At 35.7% G+C, this 21,251-nt stretch overlaps 1 protein-coding gene across 4 annotated transcripts in view; it reads right to left on the reverse strand.

Moving 5' to 3' along the window:
- Positions 1-21,251, reverse strand: part of grid2 (glutamate receptor, ionotropic, delta 2) — a 469,599-nt gene that overhangs the window by 403,128 nt on the left and 45,220 nt on the right. For all 4 annotated transcript variants that reach the window (XR_014535572.1, XR_014535573.1, XM_083553625.1 and 1 more), the window contains exon 2: positions 12,216-12,371. Coding sequence is in view for 2 of the 4 variants with exons in the window: in XM_083553625.1 (XP_083409751.1) it covers positions 12,216-12,371 (156 nt within the window). In the remaining 2 variants the exon portion in view is untranslated. The remainder of the gene's footprint in view (positions 1-12,215; positions 12,372-21,251) is intronic.

The raw sequence follows: 21,251 nt of genomic DNA on the forward strand, positions 1-21,251 counted from the left end.
CAAGCACATACAGGAGTGATGGTGAAGTGTCCACAACCATTTAATGTATATTTATAACTGCTACATCTACATTGCATAAAAAGACATTGATTTATTGTAAACAATTTTGCCTTTGCAGTCGTTGTTTTGTGAAACTGAACAGACCAGAGTAAAAGTTTGATGCCTGAAGCCTCTAAACATGATATTACACCATGATGGCTTTATACCTTGGACTGCATATTATTTTACAAAGGATATAAAATATAAAACACAGTGAGTAATCGTTTGTGGGAAGGATGATCTAAACCCTCAGTAGTTTATCAAAATAAATTTTTTAATTGCCTCAGCTAAATCAGATGCCACAATTCTTAAAATTATCTTTGTGTTCCACAGGGGTATCCTGTAATCTGCATTACTTGGGATTACATCAGAATTAAACACGTCCATTCCACATCTTTGCTGGCATAAAACAAAAGCAGCAAACCGCTCATCTAAGCCTAAGTTATCACTATTCCTGAAAAGGCATCAAATCAATATAATGGGTGAGTACATGCTGATTTGTATTCTTGTTCAGTGCCTTGAAAAATGAGGGAGGCCAACTGTCTGTTTTCACAAACAGGTTCCCAGTGGAGAAAGGCAGACTGGTCAAGAACACCTCATTCTGCCTCTCACAACAGGCTGTAAGGATCAGACCGAAAAAGTGTCATTATTGTGACTGGATCCATTGGGGTGAATTTAAAAGAGGACGTTCGGGGTTAAGGGGGAGATCTGGGGAATAAATGAAATTAGTATTTCTGCTTTGGAGAAAAAGAGAAATGAGAAAAGAAAGAAAGAAAGAAAGAAAGAAAGAAAGAAAGAAAGAAAGAAAGAAAGAAAGAAAGAAAGAAAGAAAGAAAGAAAGAAAGAAGGGGGGAGAAAGGAAGTGAGATAGATCCTCTCTGGGAGCTGGAAGCAGTCACTTTAGCCCCAGGGTGTCTGAACCTCTCCTTTCAGACAACGGAAAGCAGTGTCTGTGCTTTTACAACTGCAATATGGGAGGTTGAGGACACACACATACAATTAGCTTTTTTTTTAAAAGAGAGAGAGAAAACAATGAAGTAAATAGTATTACAAAAGATTAATAAATATTAACAACAAAAATGAAAATGGATATTTGCACTTTTGTATTGTCCTGACCTGCTTAATGGTGCTGTCAGATATACGTTTATTTTTGCTGCTAAAAACAGTCACTGAAGGACAACTTTTTTGGCAAGAGCGGAAACTGCCATATACTATCCACTATAGAGCCAATAAAACTTAATTACAAGAAGCTTTCTAGTGGGTGGCTACATTGTTTGTATTCATTTCATTATTGCATTTAATGTCTGTTGTAAGATTGTCAAAAATATTTCTCTTTTAATGGCAAACATTTTTTTCTTCAGCTAAATTTGTTAATAAACAAGGGTTTGTTCAAAGGTGGACATCTTTTTCAGGGTTTAATAAACCTGGCAGTTATTCGTATAGCTACATTTACTACCATAGCACTAAAACAATAGCAATCTCTAATAATTTCCACTCCTGTTTTTTTATCAAAGATCAAACTCCAAAAATATCTTTACTTTTTTAACTAGATCTACATATAAAAAAAACACACATTGGCTGCTTGTGAATGTTTGGAATCCTGGTGTTTCGTTATAATCATTTCCGATGGTCGCGCCAAATTCAGACTCCTAGCTCAAGCGGATAGATCTCTGTAGGAGCAGGAAGCGCTCTGCCTTTCCCTTGATGTCCAATAGAGACATTCTGTCAAGAGCTGTTTACCAACTTTTCTTCATTGTTCATGGGGAAAAAAGTCTGAAAGTGCCAGTTTGTCCATTTAAGGCAGGCCAAATGAACCTATTTGCAAGGCCAAGTTCCTCTTAGGAACCATGAAGCACTGGCAGCAGGGCTTTAGCCAGCTGTCAGCTGCAGAATGCAGTCATATCGCTGTTTTATTATAAATGTCAGCCTCGCTGTTGGAGACACCTCCCCTATTGATTAGGAGTTGGATAATTGGATTGGAGCTATTTCTCAGCAAGCCTGCAGTTTATCTGGAGGCATTTAGGAGATGAAGACTATGCCTCGGCATGGGAGGGGATATGAAGTCACACTGGGGAGTTGTAACCTCACATCCCCCTCCTGTTGTGATTCAACATGTAATACAGTGACAGTGACACAACTGAGACGTAATGAACGCTTCTGGGAGCATGTAATATATATTTATAATATAAATAGGTCATTGTTTACCTGCTACTTCACCCTTATCTCATGAGTTTGAGCACTTCAACTAAAATAAAATGAAAACAAATATTTACAGCCCATCGTTGTCTGCCTCTGAAATATTTAGCACACCAGAAATTGGCTTTTTGGGTGACTAGGTCCATTCAGTTTCCAGTGTTCCAGTTATGGGTTAGAATCTCACTGTTACCGATCACATGGCTCATATTACAAATCTGCATATCTGACCTGTCTGGCCTTTTAACATCTAAATGGCAGTGTGTGTGTGTGTGTGTGTGTGTGTGTGTGTGTGTGTGTGTGTGTGTGTGTGTGTGTGTGTGTGTGTGTGTGTGTGTGTGTGTGTGTGTGTGTGTGTGTGCATTTGTGTCTGTTGGTGGTTGGGGTTTGCCGGAGGATGTCATCAAAATGTATAATAATTGGAACATGCAAGCCGTTCCGCATCTTCTGGAGTTGTTACTACTACTACTAATTTACCAGTATAATTTACAAGACCAAACCACTTGTACAAGTTTTATAAAGACCCAATTCAATAGTATAGCATGACATTATAACAACCTTTCTAAATTCAAGAGGCCTTTTTTATTGTCTTTTTAGCACACAGACTGGAAATTATTTTTAAAAAATTCCAATGTTGGAGCTGTGATTCATAAATTTGATTAGCAAACATCCTTGCACAATGCAAATATCTATGGAGTCACCAAAAGAAAATGTGGAAATATACTTCTCTCCCACATTCACAGCATCAGGCATGATAATGACAGTACTCAATTGACAATGCCAATAAAGAAAAAAATATTTAAAATTATTAAAAGAAGAATCATCAGCTGTAGCAAGTAGTCATTTTAATCAATATTTTGATGAGAATGCTTGGGTGTTTTATCGGTGGACAGGAAATGGTTAGGCTTAGGTTATCTTATATGAGAGGCATTTGCAATGAGATTGCAAGTCAAGTCAAGTCAAGTCAAGTTTATTTGTATAGCGCTTTTCACAACAGACATTGTCTCAAAGCAGCTTTACAGAAAACAACAGTGAAGGTGAATGGTGTGAATTTGTCCCTGATGAGCAAGCCGTGGTGACAGTGGCAAGGAAAAACTCCCTTAGATGATATGAGGAAGAAACCTTGAGAGGATCCAGACTCAAAGGGAAACCCATCCTCATATGGGTGACATCAAGAGTTTGGTCATAAATCTTTCAACAAGGAATTGTTATGGATCGTCTTATTTTATTGAATGATTTTCTTTTATACAGTTTAATAGAGTTTTTCCCCCACACTAAAAATTATCTGGATTTTTGAATGCCAAGACATGATCATGTCAAGACAATTGTATCTTCATCATAAAATAAATACATTTAATAATTGTGCTGGATTATGCTCTAGTACTGGTACTGTAGCTGTATTAAATTTCTGTATTCATGTAGTTACTCCATCTTTGTAAAATAGAATTTTGTAGCTCTGAATGGAACCAGGCTTGTTAATCTATCAGCCATCCTTCAATACAGTTGACCTTTACTATAGACAAACAGAGAGCCTGCTGGCAGCTCCTTGAAAAGGACAAAACAAGGTGCATCTATGTAAAATCACAGTGTACTGGGGTGAGTGCAAAGGAAAGCTGTCACAGGCCACTGATGGAAAAATAACCTGTACCCTTCTCTCAAACATACACAACCATTCTGTCAGTGTGTGTGTGTGTGTGTGTGTGTGTGTGTGTGTGTGTGTGTGTGTGTGTGTGTGTGTGTGTGTGTGTGTGTGTGTGTGTGTGTGTGTGTGCATGTGTGTGTAAGCATGTGTATGTGTGTGAGGACAGCAAGAACAAACAGTTCTTGGTATTGCCTCTAACGTTATCTGACAATGGGAATGACACAGGAAAGACTGATGTGTACCATTCAAGAATGTGATTTTCTACTTTTTCTAAATCATTTGGGAAAAAGTCAGACATATAGTATATAGGCATAGTACCCTACAATATTTAATACCTCACAATACTTACTATCTATCTATCTATCTATCTATCTATCTATCTATCTATCTATCTATCTATCTATCTATCTATCTATCTATCTATCTATTTATCTATCTATCTATCTATCTATCTATCTATCTATCTATCTATCTATCTATCTATCTATTAATTCAATAAAATAGTTTAATTCTTATTTTAAAGTTTGCACTTTATTTAATTTACCTGTCTGTCCCTTTTTTGTGTACATACAAAGTGGTTATGGTGATATATCAAGACATTATATTGGACATCTGATATAAGCATAATATTTTATATTCACAAAAAAATATAAAAATAATAACTTTGTCATAGATAAATTATGAATTGGGAGATTCGTAATTTATCTATAAAAATGTTATTTTTTTATTTGATTGGGAATAAAAAATATTATGCTTATATCAGATGGCCAATATAATGGACATCTCAAAGCCTGGGTAAAAAAACACACCAAAACAGCTGTGGAGGTCTTGAAAATATTTGTTTCTAAAAAAAAAACAAAAAAAAACCAAAAAAAGTAGAATAATTTTAAAGCCAGACTAGTACCAGACTGCTAAACAGAACAGATGTTTAAATAAATGAGGAATGTATGACAAGACCCAGAATCAGGTAGCCATGAGAAATGCAAGCATCAGCACTCAAGCTGAACCATAACACATGTACATCTGTAATTACGCACTTTCAAAGCGATATCTTCAAACAAAAATAGCAACTATAGATCAGACTGACAAAAAACCTTTCATAAGTGTAAACACCTTAGATCAGCCAGTGCAGTTGACTAATGGAGCGTTCTCCATTAGAAAGCCAAGGTTAGTCATGACACAGCTTGCATCACCATTCATCGCGCATACAAGTCATGATTAAAAGCATAAAAGTCACACTGCAATTATTAAGGTTTTTATCACTGACTCTATGGGCTCCAAGTCTAATAGGGGTCATCAGCTAAGCAAGTGAGCAAAATAAAAGTTATGTTTCTACTGGCAACACCATATTTAGCATAAAATGTCACACAGAATGCACTATTCTACAACGACCAGATGGAGTACAGACTATATAAAGAGAGTATTCCTCAATACTCTGTAACACATAATGTTTTCTATTATTATCGGCACCAGTTTGTGCACAGCATGCAATAACAATCATTTCTGTTTTTTTAATGTCCCATTTCAAATTGCACTCTTCTAGAAATACTTTTTTAATAGTTATTTTTTTAGATAATGGGTGTTGCAAGGTCTGGGTTGTTCAGTTGGTGTTCTAATCCAATCCAAAGGAGTTGAGTGGGGTTAAGGTCAAGGTGCTTTGTGAATGAGAGTTGAATTTTTTCCACAGCAACATGGACAGACCATGTGTTTGTGGATTGTGCTTTGGGCACAAGTGCATTATCAGGAGTATATGTAATGCTGCAACATACTGTACAATGACATTCTACACAATTCTGCGCTCTAGAATTGTGGCAAAACTTTAGGAAATGCTCACATATGGGTGTGCTGGTCAGGTGTGTAATACGATTTGGCCATTTAGTTTATTACAGAATGCTTTGGTCAAATTGAATAACTGTTCAACTGTTACACAGATTAGATGTGTTCAGGCAATGTGCATAAATTCTTCAAGCAATCAAAAGATAATAATTTGACTTCAAAGTGTAAACACTTTAAAGTGCTGTTTGACATCTCACTGCTGACTGTGCAGGAATGAAGCAGGAACAAATTATTGGTTTATTGTTAAACACAAATCTTTTTACTGCAAGCTTCTAATAACTAGTAGGTAATTACTCGGTATGTCTGTAAGTAGAAGTTCACTATTCAAAAAATTACTGAGTATTACATGATCTCTTTTATAATAACTGCTAATTAATTACTGATCATATCATTAATCTACAAAAAAGTCTATATATAGTGGGGGTGTAACAGTACACACAATTTCACGGTTTGGTACGTATGGTTCAATTAAATAAATGGAAAAATTAAATACTTTTTATCTGTTAAACCCCATTTGGGTAATACAGGTGTGTGTGTGTGTGTGTGTGTGTGTGTGTGTTTGTGTGTGTGTGTGTGTGTGTGTGTGTGTGTGTGTGTTTGTGTTACATATAATATAAAATGTTTAAAAGATATGATCTACTTAAATGTTCTTCTTACTTCAGCATAATTAAACAAATGTCTTCATAACTTATAACCATCTTCATAACCATCCTTTATTCACTGACTCCCTCGATATGTGGAATTGTCAGGATTTTCTCCTTTTAAGAAAAATTCTGAAAGCTAAACATAAAATTAGCCGCTAGCCACTTCCTAGTTAGCGCCTAACACTAGTGATATGGACTTTAGCATTTTTATGCATATTTCCAGGATGGAGTGAGTAGTCACAATAACTCTGCACACTGCGTTTCTTTTTATACCCCTTTCATTGTATGATTTCAAGTTTAGTAATAAAAAATAGCACTCAAAGTGTTCCGCATGTAAAAAGGGTTGCACTTGTTATACATGTGTATCGAAATGAAAGCCCTGTACTGAAAATATTTGGTATGAATATGTGTACCGTTACACCCCTAATATCTACCACAGGGGTCACCAACATGTCGCCCGCATGGACCATATGAGTTGCCCGTGGGCCTTTCCTAAAAATAGCTCACCATAGCACTACTTACCAGTGAGCTACATCAAATTTTTTAAATCACACTTGCATTGGTATAAAGTTATATATAGTTATATAAGATTATATGTTATATAAATAAAGTTTTGCATATTGATATTTATGTTTCCTACCTTGTTAAATCATTGTTGGTAATTATTGTGAAAAATCATTAACATGATCAGTTTCTTCACATAGATGAATATCATTAATTATTAATAATAACATATAATTAAAGGTAAATTGAGCAAATTTGTTATTTCAAAAGTGTGTATCAAACTGGTAGCCCTTCACATTAATCGATACCCAAGAATTAGCTCTCAGTTTCAAAAAGGTTGGGGACCCCTGATCTACCATAATGCATCCTGCTAAAATACCCGAGTGTTTAAAGGAGGAGCACAGTTTCAGTTTGTTGTTTTTATTTATACAGACATTTTTTTATAAGGAGCAAAATGGTCAACATTATTTAACCAAAGTAACAAATATTCTATTATCTACAAAAAGCATTCACATACTTTTTATTTTTCTGTAAATACTTTTCTTTTAGGTAGCATGATTAACTACTGAATCACAACACAGTAACACTTCAATAATTACTAATGAGTTTCCCTGTGTTTCACTTTACAATACAGTTCATCTTCATTATTGGGTTATGGTACAAAAAACTGGCCAATGAATATAATTGTTATATTATAATTACTTAAAACAACACAATGTGTTTTTTTTAAATGCATATTCTTAAATAACTTTGCTGGCACTTCTATCTATATTATGGATGTATTAGTGCACTAGATAGGATCTACAATTTTATATAGCCTGCTAGAATTTAATTAATTTAGGAACTTGACAAAGTGTCTAATCGAAGTAATACTGATTTAGAATACTGATATATACATATATGAAAAACAACCACTATTAGATAGATAGATAGATAGATAGATAGATAGATAGATAGATAGATAGATAGATAGATAGATAGATAGATAGATAGATAGATAGATAGATAGATAGATAGATAGATAGATAGATAGATAGATAGCAAAAACAAGCAATATATACGTGTATATATATATATATATATATATATATATATATATATATATATATATATATATAAATTAGATTATAAAGGTTTGCTCTCTTTCTGTTGTTGAACATGATGATGAAACACATGGAAACTAATAAGTAATAACTGTTGTCATGGGCAAATGCTCACACAAATTGGATATTTGAAAATAACCTGGCCTTTTTCAGTATTCAACAGTCCAGTTTCGGTCTGGACTCATGCTTGTTCATAGCTGAGACACTTTGCTTTTCGGCTCACCATGGTAGTAAACGTAATTATTTGAACAGAGTTCTTGTCAGTTTAAACCAGTGTATTGATCAACAATGTGCTTTAGTTTGCAGACCCCCATTCACAAGAGGATTTTTTCCACACCATTCTGTACAAACACTAGACATCCATTGATTCTAAAATATTCTCATCACCCCATCTGGTACGAACACCCATGCCACAGATAAAGTCACAGAGATCACAGGATTTCCTCATTTTGATGTTTGATGTGAAGCTCTTCACCTTATACGCATGATTTTTTCTTTTTGCATTGCACTGCTGTCACTTTATTGCACTGGCTGATTAGATAAATGCATGCAATTGTAGTTCCTAATAAAATGAATTATAATTGTTTAGCAAATATATAAAAATTTAAGGAGGAAGCTATGGCTTTGCTGTCAGTAATGAATGTTGATGTGATCAGTAATTATTCATTATTTATTATAAAAATTCATAGCCAACCAGCAGTTCTACAGGAATAGCAATTGCTCTAATTCACAGTTAAACTGCATAGTGAACTCTTACAAATTCGTACATATTTACTACTGAGTAATTAACGAGTAGATCTTAGAATTTTATAAGAATAAAATTTCTAGTTCTTGCATAGTGACCCACAGTGTGAGTGGTTGATTATTAGTATAAAGTGTAATTTTTCATCTTTCCCATGGCAACTTTTTTAGAGTATTTTACTGATTTTTTTTAGGTAAAACAGGCTTCCAAACTATTAGCCAGATTAATTGCTTGTCTGTACTTGAAACTCTTCAATTTAATAGTGCTTGACAAAATAAGTGCTATACATGCTTATTATTACTCTATGATATTTAAAAGTTTTGACAAAATCTTCTTATCTTGAAGCAATTTAAAGCAATCAAATTAAACCTTTCTTTTTCAGAGTGAGATGAAGGTGAGTGCAAATGGGAAATGCAGCAAAAGTGAAAATGATACATACTCTAATTATCTAGAAGGAATTCAAAGAGGCATGTTGGAGGCCTGTAGGTTTAATAGGTAGAAATTTTGTACTTGAATAATTAAAAAAAAAGTGATAAATCACATGCTCCTGCAGAGAACTATAGAAGATTACAACACTGACAACATTAATGATAACCCCATCTATCTCTTCTAACCCTCGCTACCTTATTAATAAACACCTGAAAAGCTCCCAATGATAAGATATCTAGTGCATTAGAGAGCCTGTATTGCATGACTAAGTGCTCATAGTGGCTCCTAGTGGTGATGAATGCTGTTTGCTATTTATTACCTTTGTGAATACTAATAAGATCATAGCCACTCATTAAATCACATGCTTAAAAAATAAATATATAAATAAAGGCTGCTTATCTTGCAGCATCCTAGCAGCAGCAGCAAATGATATTTGACAGCACCCATATTCACTATCAGATAATCAATATGAGGCCTTCCACTTTTTTTCTTCCCCAAAAAAGACAAAAACTGCTGCCAGAGCATTAAATAAAACCTAACTTTATTGCTTAATTTCTACAGTACTCAGAAATCAATAAAAATTAACTATATTCAATGTCCAAAACTTTTTTGCTCTACTGAAAGAGCCTAATATACCAATTTTGTCTTTGATGTTGACATCTGTACTATAAATCTGGACAGTTTTGCTAAAGGAAATCATACAATACTATAGCAGTCTAGCATTACATTTTTGGTCTTAAGATAATCAACAACAAATCTCCAATCTGCTAGTATTAGCATTATACTTGTAATTTGGACTAATTAACAGAAGCAGAAGCTTGGTGACCTCATGGTAGAGTACCAAGTAATTTGGACAGTAGGAAAAAGAAAAAAGACTGACCAAGGTTTTTTGGATAGTTAAACAACACATGAAACCCTTAATTAAAATGCTTCCATATAATTAGTAGTCTTGTAAGGCTTACTACTGCAAGAAAATACCAAAGCTACCTCCTCCAGCAAGTCAAGGGCTGAAGGTGTTAGATCATGCAATATGCTATAGTGTATTGGTATCATTTTCCTCAACCATCTACATAAAAAAGAAACGGTAATTCTTATGAAATGTAAATTTAACAACTTGCAATTCCCATTGCTGGCTTAAGAAAGATGGACTCAATGCTGAGAAAGATTTATCTTGTCACTGTTGCACGTTAGAAAATGGAAATAGATGGCAAATCTGCTTTGGGATTAAAACGGTATAAAAAATCCATTACATTCACATGTTTAGCTTGTAAGCAGAGTCAAAAATGCATTTGATTTGCTTCCATGGAGAATTGTTCTGGATGGTAGTAGAAATACAATTTACACTATAGAAACCCTTTACATTTCCAGAAAATAAGTATGGGCATTAACTGTACCTCCTTCCATCATCTCTTTGATAAGATAATCAAGCTCCTTCGCTGCTGTATCTATGTTGTACTATCCAAAACTTAGCTAGGAAATGGTGCAAATTCAGAAAAATGAAACATCACGCCAACCACAGTTGGCCAACCGCTTCCAAATAAATCACCAAAATGGTCTATGATCAGTGTGTAATGCAAATGGAGTGACTATAACAGATGGCTTTGGCTACAGGTCAGTGTTCAGAAGACAATGACCTTTAGGTGGTGGAATGTCCAACAAAAAGATTTTCACAATTGAGTCAAAATATTTTGTGTTTCTATGATTTGAATAGAACAGACCAAAGGTATTCTGTAAGCTGCTTTTGAAATAGGTGAATATGAGTGACAGGGTGAATGTATAAACTTTATTCAGCTCCCATCTATTGCATTACTAAACAAAAGAACACGTTAATGTGCAGCATTCACGATTAGCACAATTCATTTCCCTGAACTGTTCACTCTCCTACAATTTTCTAACAGACTAAAGTAGTAGTAGTAATAGTAGTAATAGTATAGTGAGATAAGAAGAATATTCAGCGGGAATAAAATTTGGTATGATCTCTGACAGAACATTAAATATGTTCTTTTTTATGTTTCTTAACTGCTGGCTTAACTCTTTAATATGTTGTTCAACAGCTATGTACTGGCCTTACCCGGATTTAGCTAAATGTAAAGCAGCCAGCGATCATGGACTAGAATAAATTTTACTTGAACAACTAGCAAATGTTCTTTATGCTTATTAATATTTATGCAAACAAATATTAAACAAACAAAAATAATGTATTAGCTCATTAGTTGATTGATAGTTTTTTCAATGAATTACCAGTTAAATTTTAAATGTCCTGCATGGATCTAGTTTGCCAAACAGGGTTGTCACCTTAATTCCCATCAGTCTCTCACTCCAAAAAAGGAAAAACACCAACTTTTGGCAGCTTTATAACATGCCAATATGTATGTATACACTATGTTCTGAACCGTGTTAACTAACCAGAGGAATTGCTAAGGAATTCAGCTAGAGAAGGGAATGTAGCTAGTCTATGAAGGACTGTTAATTGTAAAAAGAATATATAACAAAAATAAAAATTGTAGAAGTATTCTGTTCAAATTCCATCCAGTACCTACCCAAGACCACTGAGTATAAGACAGGAATACATCCTGGACAGGGTATCAGTGTATTGCAGCACAAAATGAAAAATACATTCACATATTCATTCAGACCTAAGGGCAATTTACTATAACTAATCCACCTCCTGGCATGTTTAAAAGGAAACCAGAAAATGCCATGTTGGAGAAAATAAAATAATTTTAAGTGGGAAAAAAGGCCCAGGACACAACACCATAAATAACCAGAGCTTTCCCAGGATTGAACTGAGGAACCTGAAGCAGCAATGCTACCTGATGTATATACCTATTAAATAAATAAAATCAAAAATAAATTAGCAAATTAAAATAACCTAATTGAAACCAAGTTGAAATAAACACTGCTAAAAAATAGTGGCTACACTGCCTGTATCTACTTGCAAGTTTTTTGCAGTACAAACACTGTTTATGTTGTTACACCTCATTTCACTTACTGCTGCAGTTTTCTAGCAACTATCTAAATGCCTTTGTTCAGTAGTTCAGTTCAAATCAACCAAAGGAAAGTGTATCTGGATTGAAACCTACCTTCTTGAACTGCCTGGAAGGGGTTGTTCCCATCCACAAACTCCACTGAGAAGGTAATCTTCTCTGTCTCAAGGATCTCGTTGTTGAGGTTGAGGTCAGCCACAGCCATGCGGAACACCTCATCATCCTTTTTGGCAGACTCATCAAATATGGCCCCTAAAATGTACAATGTGTAAATTAACAATAATACAATTTTCAACAATACAAGCAGATGTCATTGTCACTATTAAGGTACACTATTAGGCATTCGTTTTCTGGTACTTTACAAAATGCTTGAAATAATATTAATTTAAAACAGAGAAAGTGTGTTTGCATGCTTCTTACTGTGTGTCTTCATTATTTATATAAGGAAGAATAATTGGACGGGAAAAAAAGGATCCATTAGGTCAGCATAATTGTTAAGACTTACAATACAATACAATACAAAAGAAAACACATGTATACTACCTGTCAAAGTGTATACCCTCTAATGCGAGCATTACGTGGCAACTCACAAAAAGCAAGCCGGCTGACAGCAGACCCCTGTCTCGTCATTGGTGTTCATGTGTTGTCTTGTTTACAGTTGTCTATACACATATTGAGTATATATGCCACTGTATTTGATATCAAAAATATTGGTTAAAAATATGTTAAAACAATGAGTTTTTATATTTTGGGTATGAAGCCTGAAAATTTTAGAAATTTATGTTAACACATTAAATGATTTGTTGTTGCTTTTTTTTATTGTTTTTTATGATTCAGGCATAATGTTTTGCTATTCCTGTATTAAGTTTATTTTTGAAATAGTTTAAAGTAAAAATCCATACAAATTAAATGAATATAAAGACTACAAATGCAATGTAAAATGGCATTTGCATGAAAGACTAGGATATTTTAATGTTTGATAGTTAGTCATCATGTGCCTTTTAATGCAAATGTTTATTATTATCTTCCCAGGAGAGAACGTGTCAGCATTCAACCCAAGGTCAGACAGTGCAATGCCAAGAGAAACTGCAAGTAGAAAAAGACTGAGCAAGTATGGTTTGTTTGGAAGGGTGGCCAGGAAAAAGCATCTTCTCTCTAAAAAGCCTATGGTAGTCTTTTGCTAAGACAGATGATGTCAAAGATGTTCAGCCATAAGGGACAGTGCAATATTTGGCATGAACCAAACACAGTATATCAGCACAAACACCTCATACCAACTGTCAAGCATGGTGGTGGAGGGGTGATGATTTAGGTTTGTTTTGCAGTCACAGTGCCTGGGCAACTTCCAGTCATTGGTCAACCATGAAATCCTCTGTAAACCAAAGTATTGTAAAGTCATATGTAAGGCTATTGGTCCAACAGCTAAAGCATTGCCAAAACTGGGTCATGCAACAGGACAATGATCCTAAACACACCAGCAGATCTACAACAGAATGGCTAAAATGGAAAAGGTGCTGCATTAACCCAGTCAAATCCAGACCTCAACATGGATGAAATGCTTTGGTGGGACCTTAAAAGAGCTGTAAATAAACAAATGCTGCAAATCTAAATGAACTGAAGCAACATTTTAAAGAAGAAAGAGCTTATAGTCAGAACACAACTACTTCAAGTTATTTTTGCTAAAGGAGGTTCAACAAGCTATTTCATCAATAAGTGTATTAAATTTTTTCACACATGGCTTCTTCATTTTTAAAAGTGACAGTGTAATATGTTTTCTGTTGTTATTCTGTGGCTGTATTTACCTAATTCCAAGAGCTCATGGTGACCAGATGATATTCTTTTCTATCATAAAACCATAGCATTCAAAGGGGACACATGACTATATACATATATACTCTATATACCTGTATACAGTATATACATAGGTCATGGGACATGATGCTCAGTTCTGTTTTTATATGCTATGTATACAGTAAGTACTGTGGTACTGTGCAAAAGGTTTTAGGCAGGTTTTAGATAGCTTTAAAAAAATGTTTAAAATTAATATTTAAATTGCTTTTTTTAATTATTTACAAAATTGATCAAATAGAAGAAAAATCACAATCAAATCAATATTTGGTTTGACTTCCCTTTGGCTTTCAATGCTCTTGCACAAAGTCTGAGATTTTGTAGGATCAGAGCCAGGTGTAAAACTGAGAGAGGAACAGTTAAACTCTGCTACTAAAGTGAGGTTGTGGAAGACAGTTTCATGTCACAGGTCATACACCATGGCAAGACTGTGCACAGCAACAAAACAAAAGGTAGTTATATTACATCAGCAAGCTCTCTTCCAGGCAAAGATTTCAATGCAAACTGGGGTTTCAAGATGTTCTATCCAATCCATTTTGAAGAAGCAAAATGAAACAGAATGTTGAGGACAATAGATGCAGTGGTCAGAATGGAAAACGGAAGATATCCAGCAGTGCCATCAGCAAAGAACTGGCAGAAACCAGTAGAGCCCAGGCAAATCTAAGCTGCCCGGGAGACGACAATATAAACATTTGGCTGTAGCAGGAGGCAAGTTTTTCCCTGAATGCAGGATAGTGGTACAAAAATGAATGTCTGCAGACATCAGTGTAGCATGGAGAGAAGAATTTTTTAAGTATGGGGCAACATTTCTGAAAATGGCATTGGAGATTTGGTCAGGATTACTGTATACTCAATGCTTAAAAATGCAGATAGATATTTATCCATCATGCAGTACCATCAGGGAGAAATCTGATTGGCCCCAAATTAATTTTGCAAATATGTTAATATATATATATATATATATATATATATATATATATATATATATATATATATATATATATATATATATATATATATATATATATATATATATATATATTTTTTTTTTTTTTTTTTTTTTTTTTTTTTTTTTTTTTTTTTTTTTTTCCTGGTCACAGACTTTAATTTGGCAGATGTCTTCTAAACATGAGTTTGTCTTCCAGAATGGGACATGATGCTTGTGTTCAGAAGACATCTGCCAAATAAAAGCCTGTGATCAGTGGTGTGATTCTTGAGAAGAGTTGCTGTTCTTGGAGGTTGAGGAAGCTGAAAGAACTTTCAGAAAACAATTCTCAAACCATGCTGCCAAAAAGACAGATACTTTTTTCTTTAAATCCCCCGCAAAACATCAAATAACATCTTTTATCTGTTGCTGAGTTGCCATAGAAACACAGCTCAACATGAACATGTACACTGGAGTCCCATCTCAGCCTTAGCAGCATTTCCGTCACCTGAGTGGTTAGAAGCTAAAATAAAACAATTAGAATTTCTATCTTAGCTGTAATTAGGAAGTCTAAAGGGAAAGGGAAAATCTTTTTCCAGTGGCTCTGTTTCTTTTGTGCGCATTTAAAATGACCCAATGGCCCTGTCAGACATCAAAGCTAAGTACTGCATGCAATACATCTTTATGTTGAATATAATTAAGCTTTAAGAAATGCCTTATACTGTCTGTTCTTAAATAAATACTCTTCAGTTGGGTCTTTGTTAGGTCTTTATTTTCATGTATGCTGCTGTGATTCCAAACTAGCCAAGCCTTTTACTCAGTATAGTCAACTATAGAGCTATGGTTTCTCAGTAGTCTTTTTCTTTTGTAAGTGCTACTATTTATTTGTCCATAAAGAATTGTATTTTCCTAGATATATGCTGAATGACTAAAGCTGCATGCTGAATTATGGCTCTGTGGTCCTTAAAACTTGCTTTCTAATTTTCTCAGTATTCTCATTTTTGTCTGGTCCTAAAAGTGTTACATGTGGTAATCTTGTCTGATGATAACTACAGTGGATAATGACCATAATTCTTGCCAAAAAAAAAGACATAAGAGATAGAGTCTACTTATATATCCTACTGCCTGTGCCTCTGAAAGCACTTGTTAGCCTTCACTCTCTGAACAACCATCATGTGGTAGATGTTGAACATTAAAGGAGAGCTGGCTAATGGAAAATGTCAGATGACAGAATTAGGGGGAAAATTGGAAAATAATTGTAGAGGTAGGTTATACAATCCACGCTAGAACTGTGCTCATAGGTAATAGACACTACCATTATGGTTTATAGCAGTAGCATCAGAAATACTTGCCAGTGGTTGTAGTAAGTGAAAGTTCAAACCATGTCTTAGTATTGCTTTCAATGCCATCAGGAAATGAACCTATTTTGTACATCCTTAGAAAGTTTTAGTCACCAAAAGATTGGTCACTAATGCAGATCCTAATCAGCTAATGGATTTGAAGAGACTCACTCCCAAAAACATCACAGTGTAGATTACAATCAAATGCTTTCCCTCATCTTTTCAATACCTGCATCAGTGCCCCCTCCTCCTCTTTGGCCACCTCATTTCTCTTCCGATTTGTGCCTCCAATGATGTGCAGGATTAACCAATCTGACCTCTGCCTTCCATAGGGCTCACAGCCAAACAGCTGTTAACAAGGGCTTCATGATAGGAAAGGTTAAAATAGGTAGGGGACTGGAGCAAAAATAGAGAGAGAGGTAAAGGAAGGAATTGTAAGACTTAAACTCCAAAAATCTATCACTCCTCATCCTTCACAAAATCCATTGGTTACCAGCTCCTTAAAATCCTGTAAACATTTTCCATCATGTTTAGTTGCTACTACTAAATTTATGTACCATGAACAATCCTGTGAAGATATCTAAATTATCTCTTTGGGTGATCTACCATCGGTGCCTAAATGGGTTATGTTTTTCAAACTCTAACTTAACTTCCTGATTAATCATTTTCTCATTTTCTTTAACAGAAAATAAGTTTTTTAGTTTCTTGATTTGTTATGGTGTAATTTACTATAGGCATGGCCAAGCTATAATAAAACATAGCCAAACTGTAACAGAATAAGGAAGTAGGACATCTAAAGGTCAAAAAATGTTTTATGACACAAATAAATACAGATTAGAGTAAATTTCTGGGACTTTAGTCACATGAATTTTATATTCTGTACATGTTTGGACACAGCTCAAACTAAAGTGCAACACCATGCCTTTCTTCATGACTAGCACTGTGCTAATTAATGTCAACCAGTTTCTTTTCTTTTGTTGAAATAAAAAAGGTAAAATCATATTATTCTCCACAGTTTAATATGGTTTACATAAGCCCACTCCATCATTTGAAGGTGGGTTGCCTTCTGTGGCATGACAGAATGCGTGTGTGTGTGTGTGTGTGTGTGTGTGTGTGTGTGTGTGTGTGTGTGTGTTTGTGTGTCTGCATGTGTGTGTAAGAGCAGCTGTGAATACTGATTTACAAGCTGCTGTGGTCCTGCTCCAAAAAGCTTGTGTGGCCGCAGCTCTTGGGCAATTGGATAGTAAAGGAAAAAGCAAATGTCATCAGATAAATCAAAGATCAGCATTACTATATCTGGCAATATTTGACATGTCAAGGACAACTGCTATGCCAAAACTATAACCTGACCATTTGTCCACCTTTTATTTAGGGCTGCATATGTGGAATAGAAATCTGTGTGTAAGTGTGTAATGAAATAATTTCTGTTACTGTTCTAGTTTTATTTACTGTCTGTGCCAATTCAAAACAAAACTCAAAACATGCAAATATTACACCCAGGGTCAGATGTTGATATGTGTGGAGGCAAAGCGCAAAACACCTTTTGATGTGGGAGGTATGTGCTTATAATGTCTCTGACATTCACATTCAATTTAGGAAGGCTGTAGTTAATCACTTAAACAGCACCTGGGAACTTCTAGTAACAGCACTCAGCATGAGATGCTGGGTTTAATTCTTTTTAAATTTTTGTACATCTCATGTCAAAACATGTGAACAATGTGAAGAGCACCTAAACGATATGGCTAACATACCATTGTATTATAGTGAAAATAGGTTGTACACAGAATCATTTATGTCAGAAAAAAATATATAATGAAATTGTATTCCATTTGATACCTGTGGTATCTCCATAGTATTTGCAGAAAATAATCAATGCTAAAACAACCTTGGTGTACAGGCACCATTGAAAATCATCCAAAATCTACACTGGTATATTCTTATTGTCTAAGACGCTGTTGCATGCAATGCTTTAGATCCCCCTTAAAAAAAACATGAAACAAGAAAGTGATTCACCATTTCTTTGCAATAAAAACAGAAAACAGAACAAAATATCTGGTTTGACATGTCAGCACAAAAATGTGTAGGAGCCCAGCAGACAAATTCAAGAAATAAGAGAAGAAGGCATTACATCAGATCCATCACCTTCAATTCAATTGGCTATGAAAGGCTTTACAATGCATTCCATCTTTTTACCAGTTGAACTGAGGCAAACAATTTTGAAGCCTACTGTACATGACAGTTAACAGTTATACTGTTAAGATACTTGAGAAAATCATGAGCATTGATCAGGAGAAAATGTCAGCATTTATTTTAACACTAATCTTGGTGAGGAGTCTCTGTAGCCTAGTCATCTTCATTAACCAATATATCATGGTCAAGGCTGTGGTGGATCCAGAGCCTATTCCAGAAACACTGTGTGCAAGGCAGAAATAAACCCAGGATGGGGTGACAATTCATCAAAATGCACCATGCACAGACTAATTCACGCAATATCTGATAATTTCTTGTATGTACCTAGCATTTGAAATGCATATGAACAAGTATGAGAGCATACTTCATTTTGTAAATTCCCTTGAACACTTCCTGTAAGCAAAGACTACTGGTATTCTGCTGCATGGCATGATTGCATGTGCACATCACTTGAGCCACATAACAACACTTTAAAATGTGTCTTTAGATGTCAAAATTTGCTTTATTTATCAAGTTGGCAGTATCAAACGACAATCTCCAAAGAGCATATCAGGACACAGCCTGCCACCAGCACTGTCACTTATGAAGTATGAGTAGCTGTGAGTTCAGACTGTGGCCTGCAGTGATGATGAAGGCAGCATGGTAATGTATTAGTTGGTTTTGGCACCAGGTTCCTGGTGAATCCAGCCCTCAGATTTACAGCCACAGGGACACAGCTCTCTCAGGAGGATGTGTTGTGCACGCTGATGCCACAGAAACAGGACTGTATTAATAAGGCCGCTGGGTTGGGGTGTGTAGTAATAGACTGATATAATGCGATATAAAAACAGCAACACTAGGCAGAGCTGCCACTGGCCTGCCATGCATAGTCAGCCATTAATAACTCAGTTGCTGCGTTGCAGCCATGTGAAACTGTGTCTTCTCCAGCCAGCATGAAAACAAAGAATTTAGGCTGAAGAATTGATTCAAATTTGAGATGAGTGGGATGTTCCTGCTTCAGGGTGGTTATATGCCGAATCTGTATAAAAATTCAATAAATAGGTCTAAACATGGCAGCACTACAGATATCCTTCACAGCTAAAAGCAAAGTAATCAGAACACTCCAGTTCAGTTAGGTAAACAACCTCAAACAGCCTAAATGGCAGGTATAAGTTTTTACTACTCACTAGGATTTCATGAATCACAACTACTTAAATAGCTGCATAGCTTTGTCTCAGTGACAAAGTAGAAAATTGCTGCATAACATCTACCCTGAGACTTTTAATAATTCCCCAAAGACATAAGCCCTTCCATAAGAATCAGCATATGTTCCTTTGTTCCAACTAACTTCAAATACACTAAACTTTCTTTTCGGCTTCTCCCGTTAGGGGTCGCCACAGTGGATCCTCCGCACGTTTGATTTGGCACATGTTTTACGCTGGATGCCCTTCCTAACGCAACCCTCCCCAATTTATCCGGGCTTGGGACCGGCACTAAGAGTGGCTGGGGATGGTTCTCTGACCGGGAATCGAACCCGGGTCGCAGCGGTGGGAGCGCTGCATCTTAACCACTAGACCACCAGGGGACCTAACTTCAAACACACTACTACACATTATTAGATTATTACAATATAAATTATGTTTTGTTCATTGTTCGTGCACTGAGCTACTCTGAAATGGATTTTGCTGCTCTTCCACATCACAGTCCTCTTCTACTGCAATCTGTATTTCTGCTATTTAATCAAACCCAGCTTAGAGGGGCTAGAGTCCTCTGACATCATTAAAAGACAGCCATAACACAAAGCCATAACCACCAAGGCAAGAGGGAGATAAAGACCCAGAGGGGTGCTGAGGGAGCATCAACCTCTCCATAGGGCACAAGGATTATCTGCGCCACTCAGGCTGGCTCTTGCCTGTTCTCAGCTCACATTGTGTTTGCGTCCTTGCCAATGCTGCTTAAACTGGTTGATATAGCAAGTTTATATAGGACTATTCAAAGCTCAGGAGTCTACTGGCTGTTTTAATGTTCACACTGTAGAGCCATAACATGGCGGGCTGTTGTTATGTTGTGTGTTTTGCGAGACATTTACGACCGTGATTGGTCCTTTACCCTTATTCTCTAATGAATTCCAACACTAAACACGTATTCTGAGTGCAGGTTACAGGCTAGCGAGCTATTCGCCTAGATTTATAGTAATACGATCACTCCAATTCCTGAATTTAACCATGTTGTAAATGAGGCATGCAATGAGTGCTACTGTTTAAATCAGAACCGAGGTTCGTTTTCTCTGAAATCCTCTCTGATGCAATGAATGACTTTCATTACTGTGCAATCAGGCACAGACTCTGACAATGGACAAGTAGATGCACTATTATCATTATTGCCATATCAAAGAACAGGCAACCGCCTACGAAACCGAGTTGTAACAAAACCAATAAAACCTCAGAGAGAGCCGAAGTAATAAAACATTTTCTGAAGTCAGTGTTCTTACGTAGTGAGTCATCTTTTCTATCACTGAGGGTCAGTGTGCTTAAAAAGATGTTAATGGCTTATTGGCTGTTAATAGTTCCATATTTAATAAGCATCTCTCCCTACTGCAGGGAACAGAAATAGGATTCCGCTCAGTCAACACCCAAGTGTGAGAAAAATCAGTCTAGCCTTCAGAATGAAGGTTACTAGAAGATTAGAGTGGAGAGATGAAATACGAGGTACAAAAGTGATTGGGATACACGCTGAGAAAAAGACAATAGGAAAGACATTGCTATTTCCAAGCATATTGAGCATAATATGAACAGGGCTTAAAAGAGCTCTGTAAAGTATTAGCTCGCTATGGGCTTCCACTTTAAGCCT

This window comes from Silurus aristotelis (assembly GCF_946808225.1).
Source record: "Silurus aristotelis genome assembly, chromosome: 11".
In the NCBI taxonomy this organism is placed as follows: Eukaryota; Metazoa; Chordata; class Actinopteri; order Siluriformes; family Siluridae; genus Silurus; species Silurus aristotelis.